This window comes from Vigna radiata, chromosome 1 (genome assembly GCF_000741045.1).
Source record: "Vigna radiata var. radiata cultivar VC1973A chromosome 1, Vradiata_ver6, whole genome shotgun sequence".
NCBI classification, from domain to species: Eukaryota; Viridiplantae; Streptophyta; class Magnoliopsida; order Fabales; family Fabaceae; genus Vigna; species Vigna radiata.
The window spans coordinates 5371725-5390116 of NC_028351.1; the positions used below are offsets into that span (position 1 = coordinate 5371725).

Genomic DNA, 18392 nt, shown 5'->3' on the forward strand with positions numbered 1-18392 from the left:
CACCTAGAAATCTATGGTCTTTTCTCACCAACCAATCACTATAAATTGGAGTTGGAAGTGATTATCCACTAATTCAGGTCAACATTATGTTATTACAAATTTTAAATGCATAAAAAAATAATCAAATTAAATAAAAATTACAAAAATTAAAATCATGTCAAAACTCAAAAAACTTAATCAAGCCTTAAACAAATTAAAAAACAAATAAAGATTAAAATGATATTACGATGTTTACGAATTCTATAACACAAATTAAACATATTAGTGATTCTACAAACTAATACAACTGTCTGAAGAAGAAAATTTAAAGAAATTTTCAAAGGTTTAGATTTTTTTACGATTTGAATTTCTTAAAATTAAAACTTTAATATACATTATAAACGTAAAAAAAAAATTGTATTCTATCATAAATTTACCTATTTTAAATTAAGTTTTAACTATATTTAGTATTAAAAAAAATATATTTTTTAATTAAATTTTGATTATTTAATTTTGCCGTCAATTAAAACTATGCAATAGTTATATTGTATTATTTTGTATTGTCATTAATTAAATGTTTTTACATTAAAAAAAAACATAAATAATTTACAATCTCTTATAAATTTGGATTTTCCAATTTAATTCTTATTAAAAAAATTGTTTTATTACATATTCATAAATATAATCATTTTATTTTGCAGTTTTTACAATAAAAAAAGCTCTCCAACCTTAATTATTTTTAAGAAACGATGTTATCTTATGACTCCAAATGGTTAATTTGAATTTTATGTTAGTACTTATTTAAAAAAAATGAAACAATTTTTTTTTATATAAAAATAATCAAGGTTACAAAGATTATTTATACTATTGTTATTATGTTACTTCAATTAACAATAAAATTAAATGAGAAATACTCAATTAAAAAATATACAATTTTTAGATATTTAATAAAAAATGTATATTAAATATTTAATTAAAAACATTATTTATGAAAAATTAAAAACTCAAGTAACTTATTTATTATTCATTATTTATTTTATATTAATATACATAATTTTTTTAAAAATACAAGCTTAATTAAAAAAAAGTTAAATTTATGAGAAATTTAAAAGTTAAATTATTTCTTTAAATCAAACGGTATTTATTTAAGAGTGGAAAGTGTAAATATGAGTGTAGATTTCACCAAACATGCATTTTTATATTTGAGATAAAAAAAAAAAAAAAAAACTCCATTAAAAACCTATTTAAGTCATTGGCAAACAACTAAAAGCACTAAGAAGAATGTGAATTGTTTATAAAATACAATAAAAGTAAAATTGATTAATTAGAACAACATGAATGACTTCATCAAAATCTATGTTTCGACTTCATCACGATACACACAGCTTCAATTCTTCTTCATTCATTTCAACTTTTCAAAACATAACCTTCTAACATCTGGACTACCTGTACCACAAATATATATATACTTCAAAACAACTATATCATTATAATTCAAGAAAAATTAAAAAAAAAAAAAAAAAAAAAANATAATTTTGCAACCTGAGACATTGGTGGTCTTAAATGAGGATGGTGTTGGATGCAGAGAGTAGAACATTGCAGCATGCGATGAAGTTCCTCATCAATGATGCAGTTTCTTATCTTTGGGTCGACAACTTCATCAATGTCACCTCGCTCAATCAAATCCTATCCAAATATTTCAACTCACTAATATGATTTCTTTGAAATATACAAACTAATAAATCTGTGAACATGGTCTTGTGATGATACGTATAAAGGAAAAAATTGTTTTAACAATTATTTTTTAACAATTTTTTTACAACGGATACTCGATAATCTGAAACTCGAAAAAGCTTACCCATTGATGGAGGCAATGGTGGCTTCCATGGAAAGCTTTGCGTCCAGTAAGAAGCTCTAGTAATAGCACCCCGAACGAGTAGACATCAGCTTTTTCAGTGATTTCACCACTTTCAGTATATTCTGGAGCCATTTTCATATTAAAGTTTAGACATAGCAATGCCTCAAAGTCATGAGTAAGAAAGATATTGCAGGGTCTAATGTCGCCGTGCACAATACAACCCACTCTACACTCTTCATGAAGGTATCTCAACCCACGAGCTACTCCCAGAGCAATTTTCTTCCGTGCACACCATTTCACTACATTTTCATTCTTTTCTGCAATCACCATATTGTTAACATTTAAATATGCATATTCATTCTTCTTCACCACACTAACATAATTGCAACTTTATCTGTGCTAGTTTTGTAATGCAAAAAGTTCTTTTTTAACTTTTATGTAAATAAAGACCGAAACTTGTCATTGAATGGTTTGAAATTCAAAATACTTACCATGAAGATGAGAATATAGAGATCCATTGCAGATATATTCATAAACCAGAATTTTTCTTCCATACTCCACGCAAAACCCAATTAGCATCACAACATTACGATGTTGTGTGCAGCTTAAGACCTGAACCTGTAAAGAAAATTCTTCATCATCTTCAGTAGCAGCTAATTTACACTGCTTGATAGCAACAACCTGCCCATCAGATAGGACTCCACGGTGTACAGATCCAACCTCATTTTCTGCAACAAGATTTTCCTGTGAAAATCCAGCAGTGGCAAGTTTCAGTTCAGCAAATGTAAACCATCTTGGATGATTCCCAAACAAAGGTGCCTTATGCTGACAAAGAGTGCCATTTCTTCCTAGTGAGATTGCTTCTCTGACACTTCTGCTTATGTTCACATCAATTTTACAATTAAGCACTCCTAACACAGGCTCATGATCCAATTTATGAACCAATGCTTCGGTGGGAGAAACCAGAGCCTCGTTAATGGTAATGTTTTTTGAAAACTCTTCATCACCACAAATTGCATTTGAAATCCATGGCTGAAAATATGATCCGCAGGATGACAAACTCATAATGATTTCACTCTCTGAATTGGATACACCTTCCTCCACATTTTGCACCTCGTTCTGAGAAAAGGGTGAATCTTTCCTTCGTCCTCCATCATTACCATATTGATAAAATGGTGAAGTCCAAGTACGAGGTGTTGATGGTGTTCCAGTGATACTAGCAGTCTTTGATCCTTGTTTTAGACTACTTCCAGGAGTAACAATCGGACACTTCATTGTATTTGCATGTTCAGATTTGCCTTTGAAGTTTCCTGGAAATGCATTGTGCTCCATATTTGTTGAAAGGATCAAATTCAATCGCAGAACGTTTGGCCCAGATCGCTCCATGATTACAACACTGCAATTCAGCTCCTCCATGCAGTATTTCTTTTCATTTTTCAATTTTCTGTAAAAGTTTTTACCAATCATCAATTCACACACATAAAATAGAACTGAATTGGAGTTACATGCACAAAGAACAAATTCTCTAGCATGTTCATTACATTATTTCTTACCTGTCCAATATCACCCAGCTTGATTTGGCTCTCTTGGCTTCAGCAGCCACTGCTCCACAAAAAGAACCGGAAAGAATTTTGATTCTGATCTTTATCTGTTTAAATTTTGACACATGAGAGAAGCAGAATGTTAGCACATAAAGCAAAAGTGAAAGACTGAAATTGAAAGGTAATGATTTAACCCTCTCTGGATCATAAAACTGATGAAGTTGAAGCACCATCTGGGAGCATGAATTCACAAAAACTTCTTTTTGATCTGAGACAGTTCCTAAACGGGATCTCCACTGAGTAGTGATACAATCAGTAGCAAAAGCAAGCCCAGAGAAACCCAGTGCCCTGATGTCTGAAGTGAAGACAAAACACAGTTAATAACATCGCTGTTATGTCTTAGGATAATGTCAGCATGTTTGAATATGGAATCATTTTTAAGAATCTCTTAGCCAAATAATAACAAAAGTGACATGAAAGAGAAATACTTGAGCAGAAAGGCGGAATGACAGCCAGCAGCTTAATACAATCTCCTGGTTGAACAACATTAGTCAAAGCCCACATCAAACCACTCCTTGAAACTTCTTTCGTTGCTTCAACTGCAACCACCACCACTTTCCCTGTCACCTTTCTGTAACAATCCTTTTGCTTCATTTCAACTATTACCATGCAAATCACTGATCAGAGTCGAATCCTTAATAAACACAAAAGTCATATAATTGAAAGAGTGTTTTAGAGAAGAGAACAAAACATAAGCTCAAAACAAGCTCTGACTATGTCTCTAGAACTGAATGGACTGAAGAGATTGATTATAAGTGAATTTAAGAAATATAGAATGGCCAAAGGCATGCACAATAGATTATGGTATTGCCATTTAGTTTGATTTGGCAGATGCAATAAGCCAACAGAAGATATTTCCTTACTGTCTACAAGACTTATTGATTATATAATTGAAAGACTGATATCATAATGCATTTGTTCCTCTGTTTAACTGTTTGTGTGGCCGAATTGGAACAGAGAAGGAACTATTTTCGGTCCAATTGAATTTATTTGACTTATTATTTCCACGTACCTATATTATATATATATATATATATATATATATATATCACCATGATTTTACAATTTTTTTAACAATTTTTTTATAATAGATTATGTATTATTATTTTATCGATTTATATATTTAAAACAAACTAATTACAAATTATCATAAAAAAAAAATTGTCAACAAAAATTATCAAAAAAACATTTTCCATATATTAATCTTTTCTTCCAATTGAATCATGTATTTTTCTAAACCAACCTCAATGATGCTAAACCATATTGCTTAGAAGATTAATAAAATAACTTAACAGTAAAATAACTTATTAAAATGTTAATTTTTTTCAACAATTTCATTTTGTTGAAATATAATTTTTTTAAGTTATCAAGCCTATATTTGTTGATAATCACCTGAAATTGATTTTTAATTATTATCATAAATTTCATAAAAATAACAATTGAACTAACCTCGTATTTGTTAATGAATTAATTAATGAAAAACTATCATAGTAATTATTTATTTATGTGAGACGAAACTTAAAAAAAAAATGTTTCATTAAAAGTTAAGAATGTTGCTCATCAACTTTATGTATGAAAAGAGTGTTCACTTGAGAATTAAACTTTTCTAATAAAGTGAAAGGTTAAAATTGCTAGTATAATATCATTGATTTTATCTCATTTATTTCCAATATTTACTTTAAAAACATTATTTATTGTTATTAATTAGTCAAAAGAGCAAATAGTCACTTAATAATAAAAAATAGTTATTTACCATTAGATTGAGAATATTTATATGCGTTAAATAAAATCCAATGATTCTCATCAACTAAAATTTATATCAACTAAAAAGTGTATTTAATAAGTCCTACTAATTATTTATAATACTTTACATATTCCAACGGTAAAAAAGAATTATTGGTCAAAATTTATTTTAAATTATTTAATATTACTATCATGAAAACCATCAAACAGCCACGGTAATGAAAACATGTAATGTATATATTATTAATAGTGTGAATTACTTTGGTAATGAATTTAATCACAACTTGCATATAAAATAAATTTTATAATAATTATATTAATTAAATGTTATATTAACTTTCATTTCTTATTGGTTCATGTTAAACTCAAAAATAATATTTTATTAAGGTATATTATTAACAATAATAAATAATGATCACGTCATTGCTGTTTGAAAGATGGAATGGGCAAGCAATACGATACAAGAGGGCACTTTGGTCTATAAAATAGTTAAAAGTTGGAAGCTTTAAATGGAAGAAGCAAAAGAGCAGCTTCATCAACGGCCATAACTCATCCATCCACGGCGTTTGACGGCGCTATTCGGTGATGGCGGCGTTGGTCAACTCAAGATTGAAGAGGGAACAATGCAACCGCACAAAACACGATTCTAGCTTCTCCCATTGGAAGGTTTTGATTTGTTCTTTGTTCTGTTTATTATGTCTTACGTTTATGCTTCTTAATTACGTGAATCTGTGTTTGTTTCTCTTTCGTGTTAACAAAATCCACTATTTCCGAGGGGGCACTGCTGAAAGTTTGTTGCTTTACGCTCAAACTAAAAGTAGAGGAGACGGTTAATTACTGTTTGATTTGACGAGGTTGTTATGGACATGGAATGTGGAGTGGACTGTTCATGTTACGAGCTGTTTTTGCTTTTGCTTTGGTTTCAGATACTGATCGGCCCTTCTGATTGGGAAGATCATTCCAAAGGAAAGGAAGGTTGTCCAAGATACAGGATTCATAACCTCCCTGAGGAATCGAATCCAGGGGTGTATGAGCTTGGAATTGCTGTGTCCAATGGTGGTTTGGGGCGTGAAATTTCCAAGCTTACCCCTCATTCTCACCGCATATTGGTGGTTTACCTTGGACAAGCTGACAATGTGAGAACAAGACTCCAGCGTTATGGCAGAACAGGTGCTCATCTGCAGAGTGGCTGTTCGAATGGTTCTTCTTCCCAAGAGGGGCGCCCCTTGTTTGAGGAAGTGTTTTCACAAGGATTCTCAATCGTTTATAGATGGGCTCCTGTAAGTACAATCTCACATTTCATGTGATTTTTTTATGTCTGGGCTTAGTATCTGATGAATTGATGAACATTCTTATTTGGGAAATACTGTTTACAAAACTATATATACTTTGACGTGGATTGTTGCGATTTTTTGAAATTTTGCGCTCAAGATTGAAGAAATGGGTATTTGCATTTTGCATAATAAGAAATGCAAAGTTTTCATGAGCAGACCATGTTTTTTGTTGAGCAGATGCAAAACAAGGAAGATGCCATGCGAACAGAAGCTCAGCTGCTCAGTACATTTGATTATGCGTGGAACACAAGCAGTAATGGTATCCGGAGGCCTGAAGAAATTCTTCAAAAGCTTCAAAAAATAGCTTCAGGCACTAGAACGCTTTCAGATGTGACCAAAGTGCTACTACCATTCACTCAGAAGCAAGTGGGCATCCGAATTAAATCAAGCAAGCTAGCTCAGGCAGATGACAAGTTAGATGAAGCAGACAATGGCAGCTATAATTTCCTATCTCGAGTATTCAGTTTTAACAGATCACGTCCTAGGATAGTTCAAAGTACCAGTGGTGTCGTTCAGGAACAGGAGAATGCTAAAATTTGTGGAGTGGCATTGGGTGATGGTTTGATTTGTAGAAGGCCACCAGTTGAGAAAAGATTGAGGTGTCCCGAACACAAAGGAATGAGAGCTAATGTTTCCATTGCCGAATCAGAGAGCAATGTTTCACAAACAGTGGTTGGGAGTCCTGTTGATGAAAGTCTGACAGACACAAATATATGTGGAATCATCTTAAATGATGGCTCCACTTGTAGAAGGAAACCGGTTCAAGGAAGGAAAAGGTGTCATGAGCATAAAGGTATGAGAATTGGTGCATCTGTTCAAAAAAAAGGCAACGGCGGATACAGATACCAAAATGGCAGCCATGTTGTAGAAGATTGTCTGCAAACACTGGTAGGGAATCCTGTTGATGAGAGTATCTCGAACACAAATATATGTGGAATCATCTTAAGTGATGGTTCTGCCTGTACAAGACAACCAGTTAAAGGAAGAAAAAGATGCCATGAACACAAAGGAAGAAGAATTCATGCATCCTTTATGTAAATCAGAAATAACTAGCACTTCAGAATTTCTGCACAACAAGTTCCATGCTTAAACCCCAAAACCTGCTAGATGATTGGTTTATGTGCTAGACTTGGACTGTCGTAGCTGAACAGCTGATATCTATTCAAAAGGCAAACCACCAATTGTATGTAATAAAAAAATTCTTGCAGCAGAAACTGCATTGATCAGATGCTGGAAGGGTGAAATATGTTTGTATTAGGGAAATTTCACTTACAATTCTATGTAATAGTAGTTGTTTCCCATTGTTGTTGTATTGTAGGATTAATGATTGTTTATTATGGTCAGAAATGTGCTCAATAATACTTATTGTGACTCTAATTGGACAAGTTGTCATATAACTCAACAATCCATACTAGTTATTGTATTACACTCGAACAATCTCGTATCTCGTGAAAATCTAAAAAGCAACACATGATTTCTTGTTCTTCTAAAAAGTTGAATTTCAATACATGACAATTGCTACTTTTGAACTCTTATGAATTATAGGATCTTGGCGTTTCCCACTCCAAAACCATTAAAGTGTATTGTAATTAACAATTTTTCATTCATATTACCTTAAATCTAATTTTTCATCAGCATACAAAATAAATTTAATTAGATTGTTATTTTTTACGCAAACATGTCACAGTCAAAACTATATGCAAATGTTCCTATTAAAATACTTGACAAATAACATCCAAGTTGGGCATCTCCTTGAAGGAAAGTACTAAGATAAGATTAATTGATAATAAATAATAATTTTTTTTTATTATTAAGTATATCTGACACATATGAGATTTTAATTTCAGGGGTTTTATTTCATGTATTTTAGTATTTTCTTTTAAGAGATATTATTGAATATAATAAAATAAATATGAAATAGCTGAAGACGCTCTTCCAAAACCCTCAGAATACGTTTCTCCTTGCGAAACTCACCAACGGCAGCTCGGCAGCTCCGCCCCGCGTCCCGCCGCCAAATCACTGTCATTCCCTTCTCGCTGCATCTGTTGGACGGCGCTCCCAGTTCCGTATTTCAGATCACTATCCTCCCCTTTTCCCGCCGCCGCCGTTCGCAGACCCAACAGTGATTTGCACGAGTTACCAGTTTTGAGGAAGAACTATTCTAAGGTAAGGAAGCTACTAAGAATTTAGAATACTACTGTTTCCTTGCACGAGTCAAGTGTTTATATTATGTTTGATTCATGAGGGTTGAGTCGTGAGGATTGTGTCGTGATGAATGAGCCGTGAGGGCTCTATTATATAGACACTTGATTCTTATTGTTGATTGTTGATTTATGAGTATAGAAGGCTTTATGAGAACAATTTTTTAAATATTATTTTTCTGCTTTTTTTTTTTTTTATATCTAAGTTCGGCTGCATGGTTCACAATGTTAGATTGCTTGATCAAATATTCCAGTCTCTAATCAGTTTTACAGCTTTATATTTCTGGTTTAATGATGAAATCTTATGTGCTACCTACACACTCAGTCTTCACTATCTCGCAGACTACCTGTTCCGTTCCTAAACACATGGATACTGATGCCATTGGAGATCTGGTTGACAAGCTCAAGGCTATGCAGAATGACAATGTAGAAGATCAAGATGAATATGATGATGTTGATGACGATGATGAAGAAGAAGAACATGAACCCATCACACTTGGCTTTGTTGACAAGCCAAAGAATAAATGGTCTCTTCAACGTCAATATTTCCCAAGCAAAGCTGGAGGAGTCCCTGTACTTTACCTTTTCATCGAATTCATTTTCAATTTACTTCTATCTTGCTTTATTGGGTGTACAAAGAAAGAGCCAGTTTCTGACAGGTGATGTGAATAACAGGCTTGGCTTGACCCTTTGAATATACCTTCAGGGGGATCATTTGTGTGTGACATTTGTGGAGAACCTTTACAATTCTTACTTCAGGTATGAAGTTCATGCCTCATGATTGTTCGACATATGTATGCTTTGTGCTATACCTGTGGATTGTGTCATATTGTATTAAACCCTTGAATTTTTAGGTTTATGCACCAACTGAGCAGGAAACTGCATTTCACCGAATGTTGTATGTTTTTATGTGTCCCTCTATGAAATGCCTCCTCAGGGATCAACATGAGCAATGGAAACACCATCCAGAGAAGCCATCTAGAAGGTCAGGAATCATCCTCTCTTACACAACCCTTTCCATTGTTTTAGTTCCTGTCATTGTTTATATCTGATTATGTTATGTTTTAATTAAAGTGTGAAGGTCTTCCGTTGTCAATTACAACGTGTTAATCCATTTTATTCTCAAGAATGCCCTCAGTATAATGAGAGTCACAAACCTGCTGGCTGTGGAGGTTGGTAGTCACCATTATAATAGTTTTACTTTATTTGTTGATTATAATCCCATTCATTTTTGTAGTTGTTTAGAGATCCTCTGCTTTGGTATGGTGAAGAGAGATTACTATTTCTGTTGTTTAGATGCTTATTTACCCTCTGGCTTGTGTTTGTGTATGTTATTTTTGGATATTTATACTCATGATTATCTCATTTTGAGTACTGAGTATTGAGTACTAGTGTTGAGGAGTTCTGAATGAAGTGAAAAGGAGTTCGTGACTACAATCTGTTACTACACACAGTGGGACCACACTTTTATCAGGAAAAAAAAAATTATCTGATGTCATTCTAACATAATTTTTCAACCCGAACAGGTCACTTGCATAGTTGCATTGTAATATATAAGTAATGTATGTCGTGCTTTCCCATTAAAGTGGATTAACACTTTTTATGACTTAAGTGTTGGACTACATGTAGGTGTATTCTATGAAACAAATTGTCCCTGAATCTAGCTCGATTTTGATAGAATGTGTGCTTATTTTTCAGCTGTTCTTTGTGATTGGTGTGGCACTTGGAAGGGAGACAAGCTTTGTAGTAGCTGCAGACAGACACGGTATTGTTCTGAGAAGCACCAGGTAATGGAATTAATTTAATGTATCTGTTTGTTTTCTTCCACAAATTTGATTCCTATGATCATTTTTTTTCTCATCCAACTCACAGGTTATGAGTTGGCGGGCAGGACATAAAATTGCTTGTCCTCAGATACAAATTTCTTCGTCTGTTTCTGGATCCAACAAAAGTGGAGCCAACTTGCTAGAGTCACATAAAGGTCAAGTGGTTTAAAGTTGTGTATTTTTGTTACAATATTTATTTGCTTTTGATAGCGAAATTATTAGTCATTTTTAGATGAAATGTAAAAATGCTGAGACTATTTACAATATTGCTCTACATAAAACCACTTTGACAAGATATTTAAATTTGTATCTCTTATGAAACCTAAAACCACCATTCCGAAATAAAACATGTACATTACTGTATAAATTTTTGACATCTACTATTTAGGATCTTGTTAGTTTACACCTGAGATCATTCTTCACTATCATTCAGGTGGAAGCAAGAATCTGTGGCCTGAATTTGAGATCACAATTGAAGATGAAAGTGAATATAATAGAGACATGTCTGAGGAAAATAAGTTGTCTAATTCCTTGATCTCAAGGAACAGGACTGACGACACAATGAATTCGATTTTTGATAGCTTTCAGGTAGCATTTTTTTTTCATTTTAATAAGATTGTTTATAGTTTATGTATATTATTAGCTAATTGTATTGTTTATGAACAGGGTGACGCTGACAAAAAGAGTTGGGCCTCTTTCCAGGAATGCATAGACAAGGCCCCTGAACAAGTGCTAAGGTGATAAAGATTTGCCAAATTAGAATGCTTAACTATGGTGAATTTCCTTGTGTGCCCGTGGAGGCAGATTAGTTACTAAACGGGATGGGTGAAAATGTTTGACAAATATAATATCTTGCCTTTTTAGATAAAAACTAAAAGAAGGAGGAAAGTAGTGGAAATATCTTCATTGCTACTTGTCTCTGTTAAGCCTAACATTTTCGATGATCCAGTCATTTGGAACAAAAGTATCTGAAGTGTTAACTATTAGCTTAACACTGTGAAGTTATTTATTAAATTACAAGTATGAAGACAATTTAGAATTTAAATTATGAATCCAAATTTCTCTCAGCCCTTATAAAAGTGCATTTCCTTATAATCATAGTGTACTGGTGTGTTCAAAAGGATTAATTTGCATAATAACCAGATTGATGGCATTCGATTTATCAATATATTGGGTCTAATTACAGTTTTGGTAAATCAGGTATTATAGGAATACTAATGCTAAGCCAATATGGCCTCTTTCAAGTGGTCGGCCATCAAATGCTGATATCCCTAGATGTAGTTACTGCAGCGGACCTATGTGTTGTGAATTTCAGGTACTTATTTTAGATACCAGTGGTTGAAGCTGAATGTTGTTCTACATGTAAAACTTTTGTTTTTTTGCTTGCTCAACCAAATGTTTTGTATATTTTCTTTGGATACTAAGTTGTTAATGTGGGTGGTGCCAGATTTTGCCACAGCTGCTTTACTACTTCGGCGTTGACAATGAAGTAGATTCTCTGGATTGGGCTTCAATTGTGGTGTACGCATGTGAAGCCTCTTGCAATGCAAGTTTGCCTTACAAACATGAATTTGCCTGGGTTCAAATTCATTCACCTTCCACAGGCTTATAGGGAAATAACAGGGAAGTGTCTTTTTTTAATTATTTTTTAAAATTTTGGGTTCAGAAGTTTGAAGTAGGGCTTACCTACTTCAACCATCGATTTTGAGGATTGAGTGCTGATTTTGTAATTTACTCACATAGGCTTTTTGCGTCCTTGCTACTTCTCCCAAAGTTTAATTTAGTATTGAGGATGTTTGGTTCATTTCTATTTACTTTCTGGAAAGAATTTAAGGTGTGTTAGCTTAACTATTGAAAACGTTTCATGAAAGTTAAGTTTAGGAGGTCATTCTAACTCATGTGGAATGATATATGTACTAAAAACATAGTTAAACTCAATATTTATTATAAAAATTTTATGTGAAGAAGATCACACTTACGAGAAAGAGGAGGTAGTGAGTAGTTTACTGAGATGGATTAGTAGTCAAGGGTGAAAAGTTATTTCATCATTTGGTTTGTAAATATAAAGATGAAACCTAATTGGTGATGAAGAATTATGATTAATTACGTTACATTATTTAATCTATCCCCATATTTAAAAATTCTTCAAATGGGTTTCTAACTATTAATATGATATATAATCTTTTAATTGGTGGATATTCAAATAAGAATCTATTTATATAATTTTATCAATAATTTATAACATTATATAATGAAGATATTTTACTCTAACCTTGAATATGTATGTATTCATTTATAGTATTACATTTAGAGAATAGATTTTATATTAAATTTTACCATGTATATGTCAAACAAAAATGGTTTAATTCTATTAAATCAATATGTACATGTAGTTTTTATCTCTTTTTTTTTTAATAAAGTAACTTCTTTATATTAACCACAATAGTGAGTGAATTTTCTCTATTTTACCACACTTTCTGCTTATTTAGCCTCATATACAGTAAAGATATATAATAAATAAAATATAAACGGTTTTTAAAGTATAGACAATATAGAAATTAAGATTCGATAAGAATATATGTCATTTTTTTGCCAACCACAAATAGAAGATTATTTGCTCCATTATTTATTATTATTTAAAACATAGTAAAAGATTTATATGAAAATAAAAAATTTTAAATTATTAATTTCTTGTAATTTATTATATTTAGAAGATGCATACAAATTATTGCAGTGGAAGTTATTTTTTTCATAAGCGAACTATACACATAAATTTCTAGTAACTTTTTAAATTTTATTATAAATTATTTAGATTTACAACGAAAATATGTATTATTTCTTGAAAATATAACTTTCATTATATGTCGTGTCTTGTAACAGGACATAAATATAATATTCGACCACTTTATTATGTAAAATGGTGAAAAACGTAATTTGAATTGAAAAAAATACAAGATTATCTTGAATTTTGTAAAAAAATAAATATTAATCTATTTTTTAAAATTTGAGGGCGAAAGGAGATATTTTGTTTTCCGATAGCTTCATCGTTACCAGAAAGCATGGAGCTCAAACTTCACACATCAATGGCTACTGTGGGATCCATTTCACGCGCAGCAAACTCCGTCGTGTTCACCCATTCCTCTACCTCCATTTCCATCTGCACCTACTCGATTCCTGATTCCAGCAGGCGCCGAAATGGCAACAATACTAGCCGTTCCACTTACAAAATCCCTCCTTTGCGTAAGGGGAACCATCCCGTAGAACCCAAATTGAAGCTTGATTATCGAAACCAAAACGCCTCGTTACCCTTGAATGTGGACTTGGTAGCCCTGTGTGAAGAGGGTAAGCACGATCGAGTAATGGAACTCATGGGTCAAGGTGCTACTGCTGATTACCGCGTTTATCTTGCGCTCTTGAATTTGTGTGAGCATACAAGGTCGCTTGAATTGGGGAAAAAGGTCCATGAATTCCTAAGAAGATCGACCTTTCGTGGGGACGTTGAACTGAGCAACAGGTTGATCGGGATGTACAGCAAATGTGGCAGTGTGAAGGATGCACGCCGAGTGTTTGATCAAATGCAGGAGAGAAATACCGCTTCGTGGCATTTGATGATTGGTGGGTACACGGCTAATGGTTTAGCGTGTGATGGTTTACTGGCTTTTCAGAAGATGAAGCGCGCAGGGGTGCCATTGGATGGGGAAACTTTTGAATTGGTTTTGGCTGCATGTGCACAGGCAGAAGCTGTGGAAGAAGGGCTTTTACATTTAGAGTCCATGAAGGAGAATGGAATAGTTCCAAGAGTGGAGCATTACTTGGAGGTTATTAACATTATGGGGAATGCTGGTCGATTGAACGAAGCTGAAGAGTTCATTCAGAAGATACCAATTGAGGTTGGAGCTGAGGGTTGGGAGTCTCTTCGAAATTTTGCTCGAATACATGGAAATTTAGATCTTGAAGATCATGCAGAGGAGTTGTTAAAGTATCTTGATCCTTCAAAAACCATTGCTGATAAACTTCCTATGCCCCCAAGAAAGAAGCAGCATGATATTAACATGCTAGAGGAGAAGAATAGGGTGACTGAGTATCGGTATTCTATTCCGTATAAAGAAGAGGCTCATGAGAAATTAGGAGGTTTGAGTGGGCAGATGAGGGAAGCCGGTTATGTGCCGGATACAAGATATGTCCTCCATGACATTGATGAGGAGGAAAAAGAGAAGGCCTTGCAATATCACAGCGAACGTTTGGCAATTGCTTATGGTCTCATCAGTACACCCCCGAGGACAACACTTAGAATCATCAAGAACCTACGTATCTGTGGGGATTGCCACAATGCAATCAAAATTATGTCCAAGATTGTTGGAAGGGAGCTAATTGTTAGGGATAACAAGCGATTTCATCATTTTAAAGACGGAAAATGCTCCTGTGGAGATTATTGGTAGCGTTGGTAAAAGTGTTCAACTGTACATACTATTGATGTTGTACTGCTAGGTTGTTTCTTATTTGCAGATAAATATGTAAGGATCAAATCCATAATCAGGCAGATCAAAGAAGTTTTTGTTCCATCAATGAATTGACCTGCGTTGTGTCTCTCTCTTTGTGGTACGATATATGTATATATATATTATATACCTCGTAATTAAATCAAACTAATTAATTGTTTATTAATAATTATTATTATTCTTATTAATCATCAGACTACTATGGTTATTAATTATCTTATTTATTATTGAGTTGTTGGTCACCATCCGCCAAATTCATTGAAGTCAATAAAATAATAACACCAATACCCTTTCAAATGTACGAGATTACATTACTAACATAATGTCGAAAGCGTTAATCTATGCCATATAAAAGAGATTCATTCAGTGATTGAAGAAATTTTAAGAAAGAAGAGCGTATAGGAAATCACAAATTATAGATGAAAAAGGAAAGATTAGTGTAATAAAATGAATAAGAGTGACCAATGAAAGATTAGTGTCATTAATAATGAAAAAAATATCCGATGTATAGCTGAAGATGAATAATGGTTGAATATTCAAATAGGCTGAATTGGCTTATGTTAGTCGGTTATCTTTTATAGTACCAAGAAATAGTAAGCAATGTTGCTTTTGATTTTGCATATATATGGGCTCATTGCTCCAACTGCATGAGAGATGTCAGAACGCATTAACGCAAAACGCACGCCAGAATTGAATTGAATCATTGATATTACAAAAATTGTTTTGGAACGTTAGCTTTGTAACGTTAGATTGTTATAAAATATTATTATAATATTGCAAAAGAATAGAAGAACGTTGTGCATTCCAATTGCAACGTTTCAATTACAACGTTCAAGTGCTGTTTTTTGATTTTGGCCAACGTTCTGATCCTAACGGCTAATTTCTTTTTGTTGCAACGGTCTTCTGCTTCTCTTATAAATATAGGATCTCATTTCTTTACAAGAAACAAAACTTCAATCTCTACTTTCTCTCTTAAAATCTTTCTCCTTCTCTCCTTTTCTATATCTTATCTCATATCCTGGTGTATACTCGTATACAGTTTCTACGCCTCAGGAAAACACTGTTTGAGATTTTGTCAGCAATTCTTACAACACTTTGTTCATTTTGTCTCTGAATCCATCAAGCTTTGAGCTTCTTCGTGACCTCTCCGACGTCTAAATGGACGTGGCAATCACTGCTGTCCGCTCACCGGCGATAGTCTTCGGAAGACTGATCAGCGCCTCCGCCTCTGCACGCCTCAGTTCCACTTCTAGGTATCGTTTCTGTGATTGATTACGTGTTCTCTTTGTTAATTGTTATTCTCGCGAGGTGATATGATGGATTGCCGTTTTAGTCATCTTTTGCTGGTAATAGTTGGAATTAGGGAATCGGAAATGCTTTTCTAATCTCATCGACAATACACGATATTTTGTAAGTGAATTGAAGTAAGCATAAATGGAACCAAACACCGTGTTAAGAGATTGATATCATTGATTAATTATCATTCACCTGCCTTTTGTTGTTGATGTTTTCCAGCTTTGCTTCACTTCACTTTCTATCCCCAAGCAAGGTCGTCGAAGAGGTTTTGTAGTTAGAGCAGCTTCGTCACTTCCCGAGTCATCTGAATCGGATGTCCGTGCCAAGATTGCTCCTCTTCAGTTGGAGTCTCCCATTGGGTAGTTTCTTTCTCAGATTTTGGTAGATCACCCAGCAGCTTGAGCAGCTCCAAACAGACCGCGATGCTGATCAACAAAAGGAAGAGCCTTCTGCTTCAGGCACGGATTTTGATTTTGTACAGGTTTGTTTCACTCTCATGTCTTCTCACACTCTTAAGTTTCTCGTAATAAATCTGACAAACTTCCATCCTTGCTCATTTTGGCATCCATAAATGAATGAAACATATTCCTTTAGATGGCAGCAAAACATTCTGATGTTCTCTATGGTTTAGGTTTAGTGTGAAGTATAATTTTGGCTTTTATATGGTTTGCCTATAGTTGTTTTACTTTTAGATATGTAAGAACTTTTCCCAAACTACACACCTTACTGTATAATATTCCACTGGTAATTACAAGTGTAGTGAAATATAAATTAAACTCACGTTAATTTTCTACATCACTTCAAGGCTTTGTTTGATGTATTATATTAGTATGTGGTTCCACTTAAGATCTTTTATTTATAAGTCTTAAAGAAACCCGTTGCGATGGCTTACCTTTTGATCATGTGATGGCTTCCAAACCTTTGCAGGAGGATTGCCGAGGTGAAGGCTAATGAGAGGAGGAAAGCTCTCGAGGAAATCTTGTACGCATTGGTGGTGTAGAAGTTCATTGATTCTAATATTTCTTTGACACCATCTGTATAACCCCAGATCTGTCTGGTAAGATTGATTTGTGGCCAGATGAGGATAGTAAACATGTGAAGCTTCACTCACGTGAAGCATACGAAATTATTCAAAACCACCACCTGAGCCTCATTATGGGTAACAAAGTAGGAGATATAATAACATCCATAGCTGAAATCAGCAGATTCAGGGTAGGGCAGGTCTATCCAGCATCAGTGATGTATGGTTATTTTCTTAAGCGAGTTGATCAAAGGTTCCATTTTGTCTTGAACTGAGGAAAGCTTTGTAGGTGTATACTCCTCAGAGCCCAACAGGTTGAGCCTTGTGTGCATTGGGTTGTCCTTATGAGTTCTGTTTTCTCCCATACAATAATACAAAACACAGGTTACAGTGTGTCGATACTAACTGATGAAGTATATTTTAAATGTGATTCGAGGTTAAAGTCCAATTATAGGTGACAGTGGCTCTGGATCTCATTAATAAGGGCAAAGGTTATCTTCAAAGGTAGAAGATATTTTGCTAATTCATCTGTAAATATATAGTGATTGGCTTATTGTATGATAGTTTGTTGTTATTTGCTGTCTCTTGGTTAGATGGTTTGATTTTTCCTATTTAGGTTTATGGTTTACAATGTATGTAAGATAATGGTATACTTGGTTGATAATTTGGATGGGTACACATGGGAATGCTGGTTCAGAGTAGAAGTGAGTAGGTACCAATAGTGCGAAATTCGATTCCCCCGTCTTATGCATTTAATAGTAATTGGTATAAAAATTGTTATAGAAATCACTATAAGCCATATGATGAACATGCTGTAGTAATCACTATGAACATTTTTCTGTTCCATAAACAAGTGTTGTTACCAATTGAATTTAAACTTTTATTTGATAATTTGCATCTTATCTTATTAAAATGTATTGTTGCTCTGTATCATTAGAAAATAATCAACCGTAACTGTATTGTTGAAACGTTTTCCTTAAAAAAATTATTTTGACCATTCACATTTTTATCCAATAAAAATTAAAATAAATAAA

At 33.5% G+C, this 18392-nt stretch overlaps 4 protein-coding genes and 1 pseudogene across 5 annotated transcripts; 4 read left to right on the top strand and 1 right to left on the bottom strand.

Moving 5' to 3' along the window:
- Positions 1-1386: 1386 nt before the first annotated feature.
- On the bottom strand, positions 1387-4047 carry LOC106756260 (inactive protein kinase SELMODRAFT_444075-like). Its single transcript, XM_014638607.1, has 7 exons — positions 3867-4047; positions 3573-3733; positions 3391-3485; positions 2329-3281; positions 1838-2154; positions 1522-1665; positions 1387-1425 (listed from the first exon to the last, which is right to left on the bottom strand). The coding sequence occupies exons 1-7, from the start codon at positions 4045-4047 to the stop codon at positions 1387-1389; spliced, it is 1890 nt and encodes a 629-aa protein (XP_014494093.1).
- Positions 4048-5658: 1611 nt separating this feature from the next.
- On the top strand, positions 5659-7928 carry LOC106769867 (protein EFFECTOR OF TRANSCRIPTION 2). Its single transcript, XM_014655653.2, has 3 exons — positions 5659-5847; positions 6108-6461; positions 6693-7928. Exons 1-3 carry the CDS (start codon positions 5767-5769, stop codon positions 7551-7553), a joined length of 1296 nt encoding a protein of 431 aa, XP_014511139.1. The 5' UTR covers positions 5659-5766; the 3' UTR covers positions 7554-7928.
- A 509-nt stretch (positions 7929-8437) lies between these two features.
- On the top strand, positions 8438-12503 carry LOC106769875 (programmed cell death protein 2). Of its 2 annotated transcripts, none has more exons than XM_014655675.2 (11): positions 8438-8681; positions 9042-9289; positions 9392-9475; positions 9571-9701; positions 9791-9888; positions 10415-10503; positions 10589-10697; positions 10976-11130; positions 11209-11279; positions 11743-11857; positions 11990-12503. In XM_014655675.2, exons 2-11 carry the CDS (start codon positions 9083-9085, stop codon positions 12152-12154), a joined length of 1224 nt encoding a protein of 407 aa, XP_014511161.1. In that variant the 5' UTR covers positions 8438-8681; positions 9042-9082; the 3' UTR covers positions 12155-12503. The 2 variants fall into 2 exon arrangements, with proteins under 2 accessions (XP_014511161.1, XP_014511151.1); XM_014655665.2 differs by having other exon boundaries at positions 9059-9289.
- Positions 12504-13423: 920 nt separating this feature from the next.
- Positions 13424-15130, top strand: LOC106763710 (pentatricopeptide repeat-containing protein At2g15690, mitochondrial). Its single transcript, XM_014647877.2, has one exon. The coding sequence runs from the start codon at positions 13602-13604 to the stop codon at positions 14979-14981; it is 1380 nt and encodes a 459-aa protein (XP_014503363.1). The 5' UTR covers positions 13424-13601; the 3' UTR covers positions 14982-15130.
- A 1069-nt stretch (positions 15131-16199) lies between these two features.
- Positions 16200-17932, top strand: LOC106756268 (annotated as a pseudogene).
- Positions 17933-18392: the final 460 nt, after the last annotated feature.

Bases quoted from the DNA above. Each gene is read 5' to 3' on its own strand.
- LOC106756260 (XM_014638607.1), bottom strand. From the start codon at position 4,047: ATGGTAATAGTTGAAATGAAGCAAAAGGATTGTTACAGAAAGGTGACA. The intron at 3,282-3,390 runs GTAAGAAATAAT...AAACTTTTACAG, and splicing joins AGCTGGGTGATATTGGACAG to AAAATTGAAAAATGAAAAGA. The intron at 1,666-1,837 runs GTAAGCTTTTTC...ATATTTGGATAG, and splicing joins ACCATTGCCTCCATCAATGG to GATTTGATTGAGCGAGGTGA.
- LOC106769867 (XM_014655653.2), top strand. From the start codon at position 5,767: ATGGCGGCGTTGGTCAACTCAAGATTGAAGAGGGAACAATGCAACCGC. The intron at 5,848-6,107 runs GTTTTGATTTGT...CTTTGGTTTCAG, and splicing joins CTAGCTTCTCCCATTGGAAG to ATACTGATCGGCCCTTCTGA. The intron at 6,462-6,692 runs GTAAGTACAATC...TTTGTTGAGCAG, and splicing joins TCGTTTATAGATGGGCTCCT to ATGCAAAACAAGGAAGATGC.
- LOC106769875 (XM_014655675.2), top strand. From the start codon at position 9,083: ATGGATACTGATGCCATTGGAGATCTGGTTGACAAGCTCAAGGCTATG. The intron at 9,290-9,391 runs GTACTTTACCTT...TGTGAATAACAG, and splicing joins GCAAAGCTGGAGGAGTCCCT to GCTTGGCTTGACCCTTTGAA. The intron at 9,702-9,790 runs GTCAGGAATCAT...TTTTAATTAAAG, and splicing joins CCAGAGAAGCCATCTAGAAG to TGTGAAGGTCTTCCGTTGTC.
- LOC106763710 (XM_014647877.2), top strand. From the start codon at position 13,602: ATGGAGCTCAAACTTCACACATCAATGGCTACTGTGGGATCCATTTCA.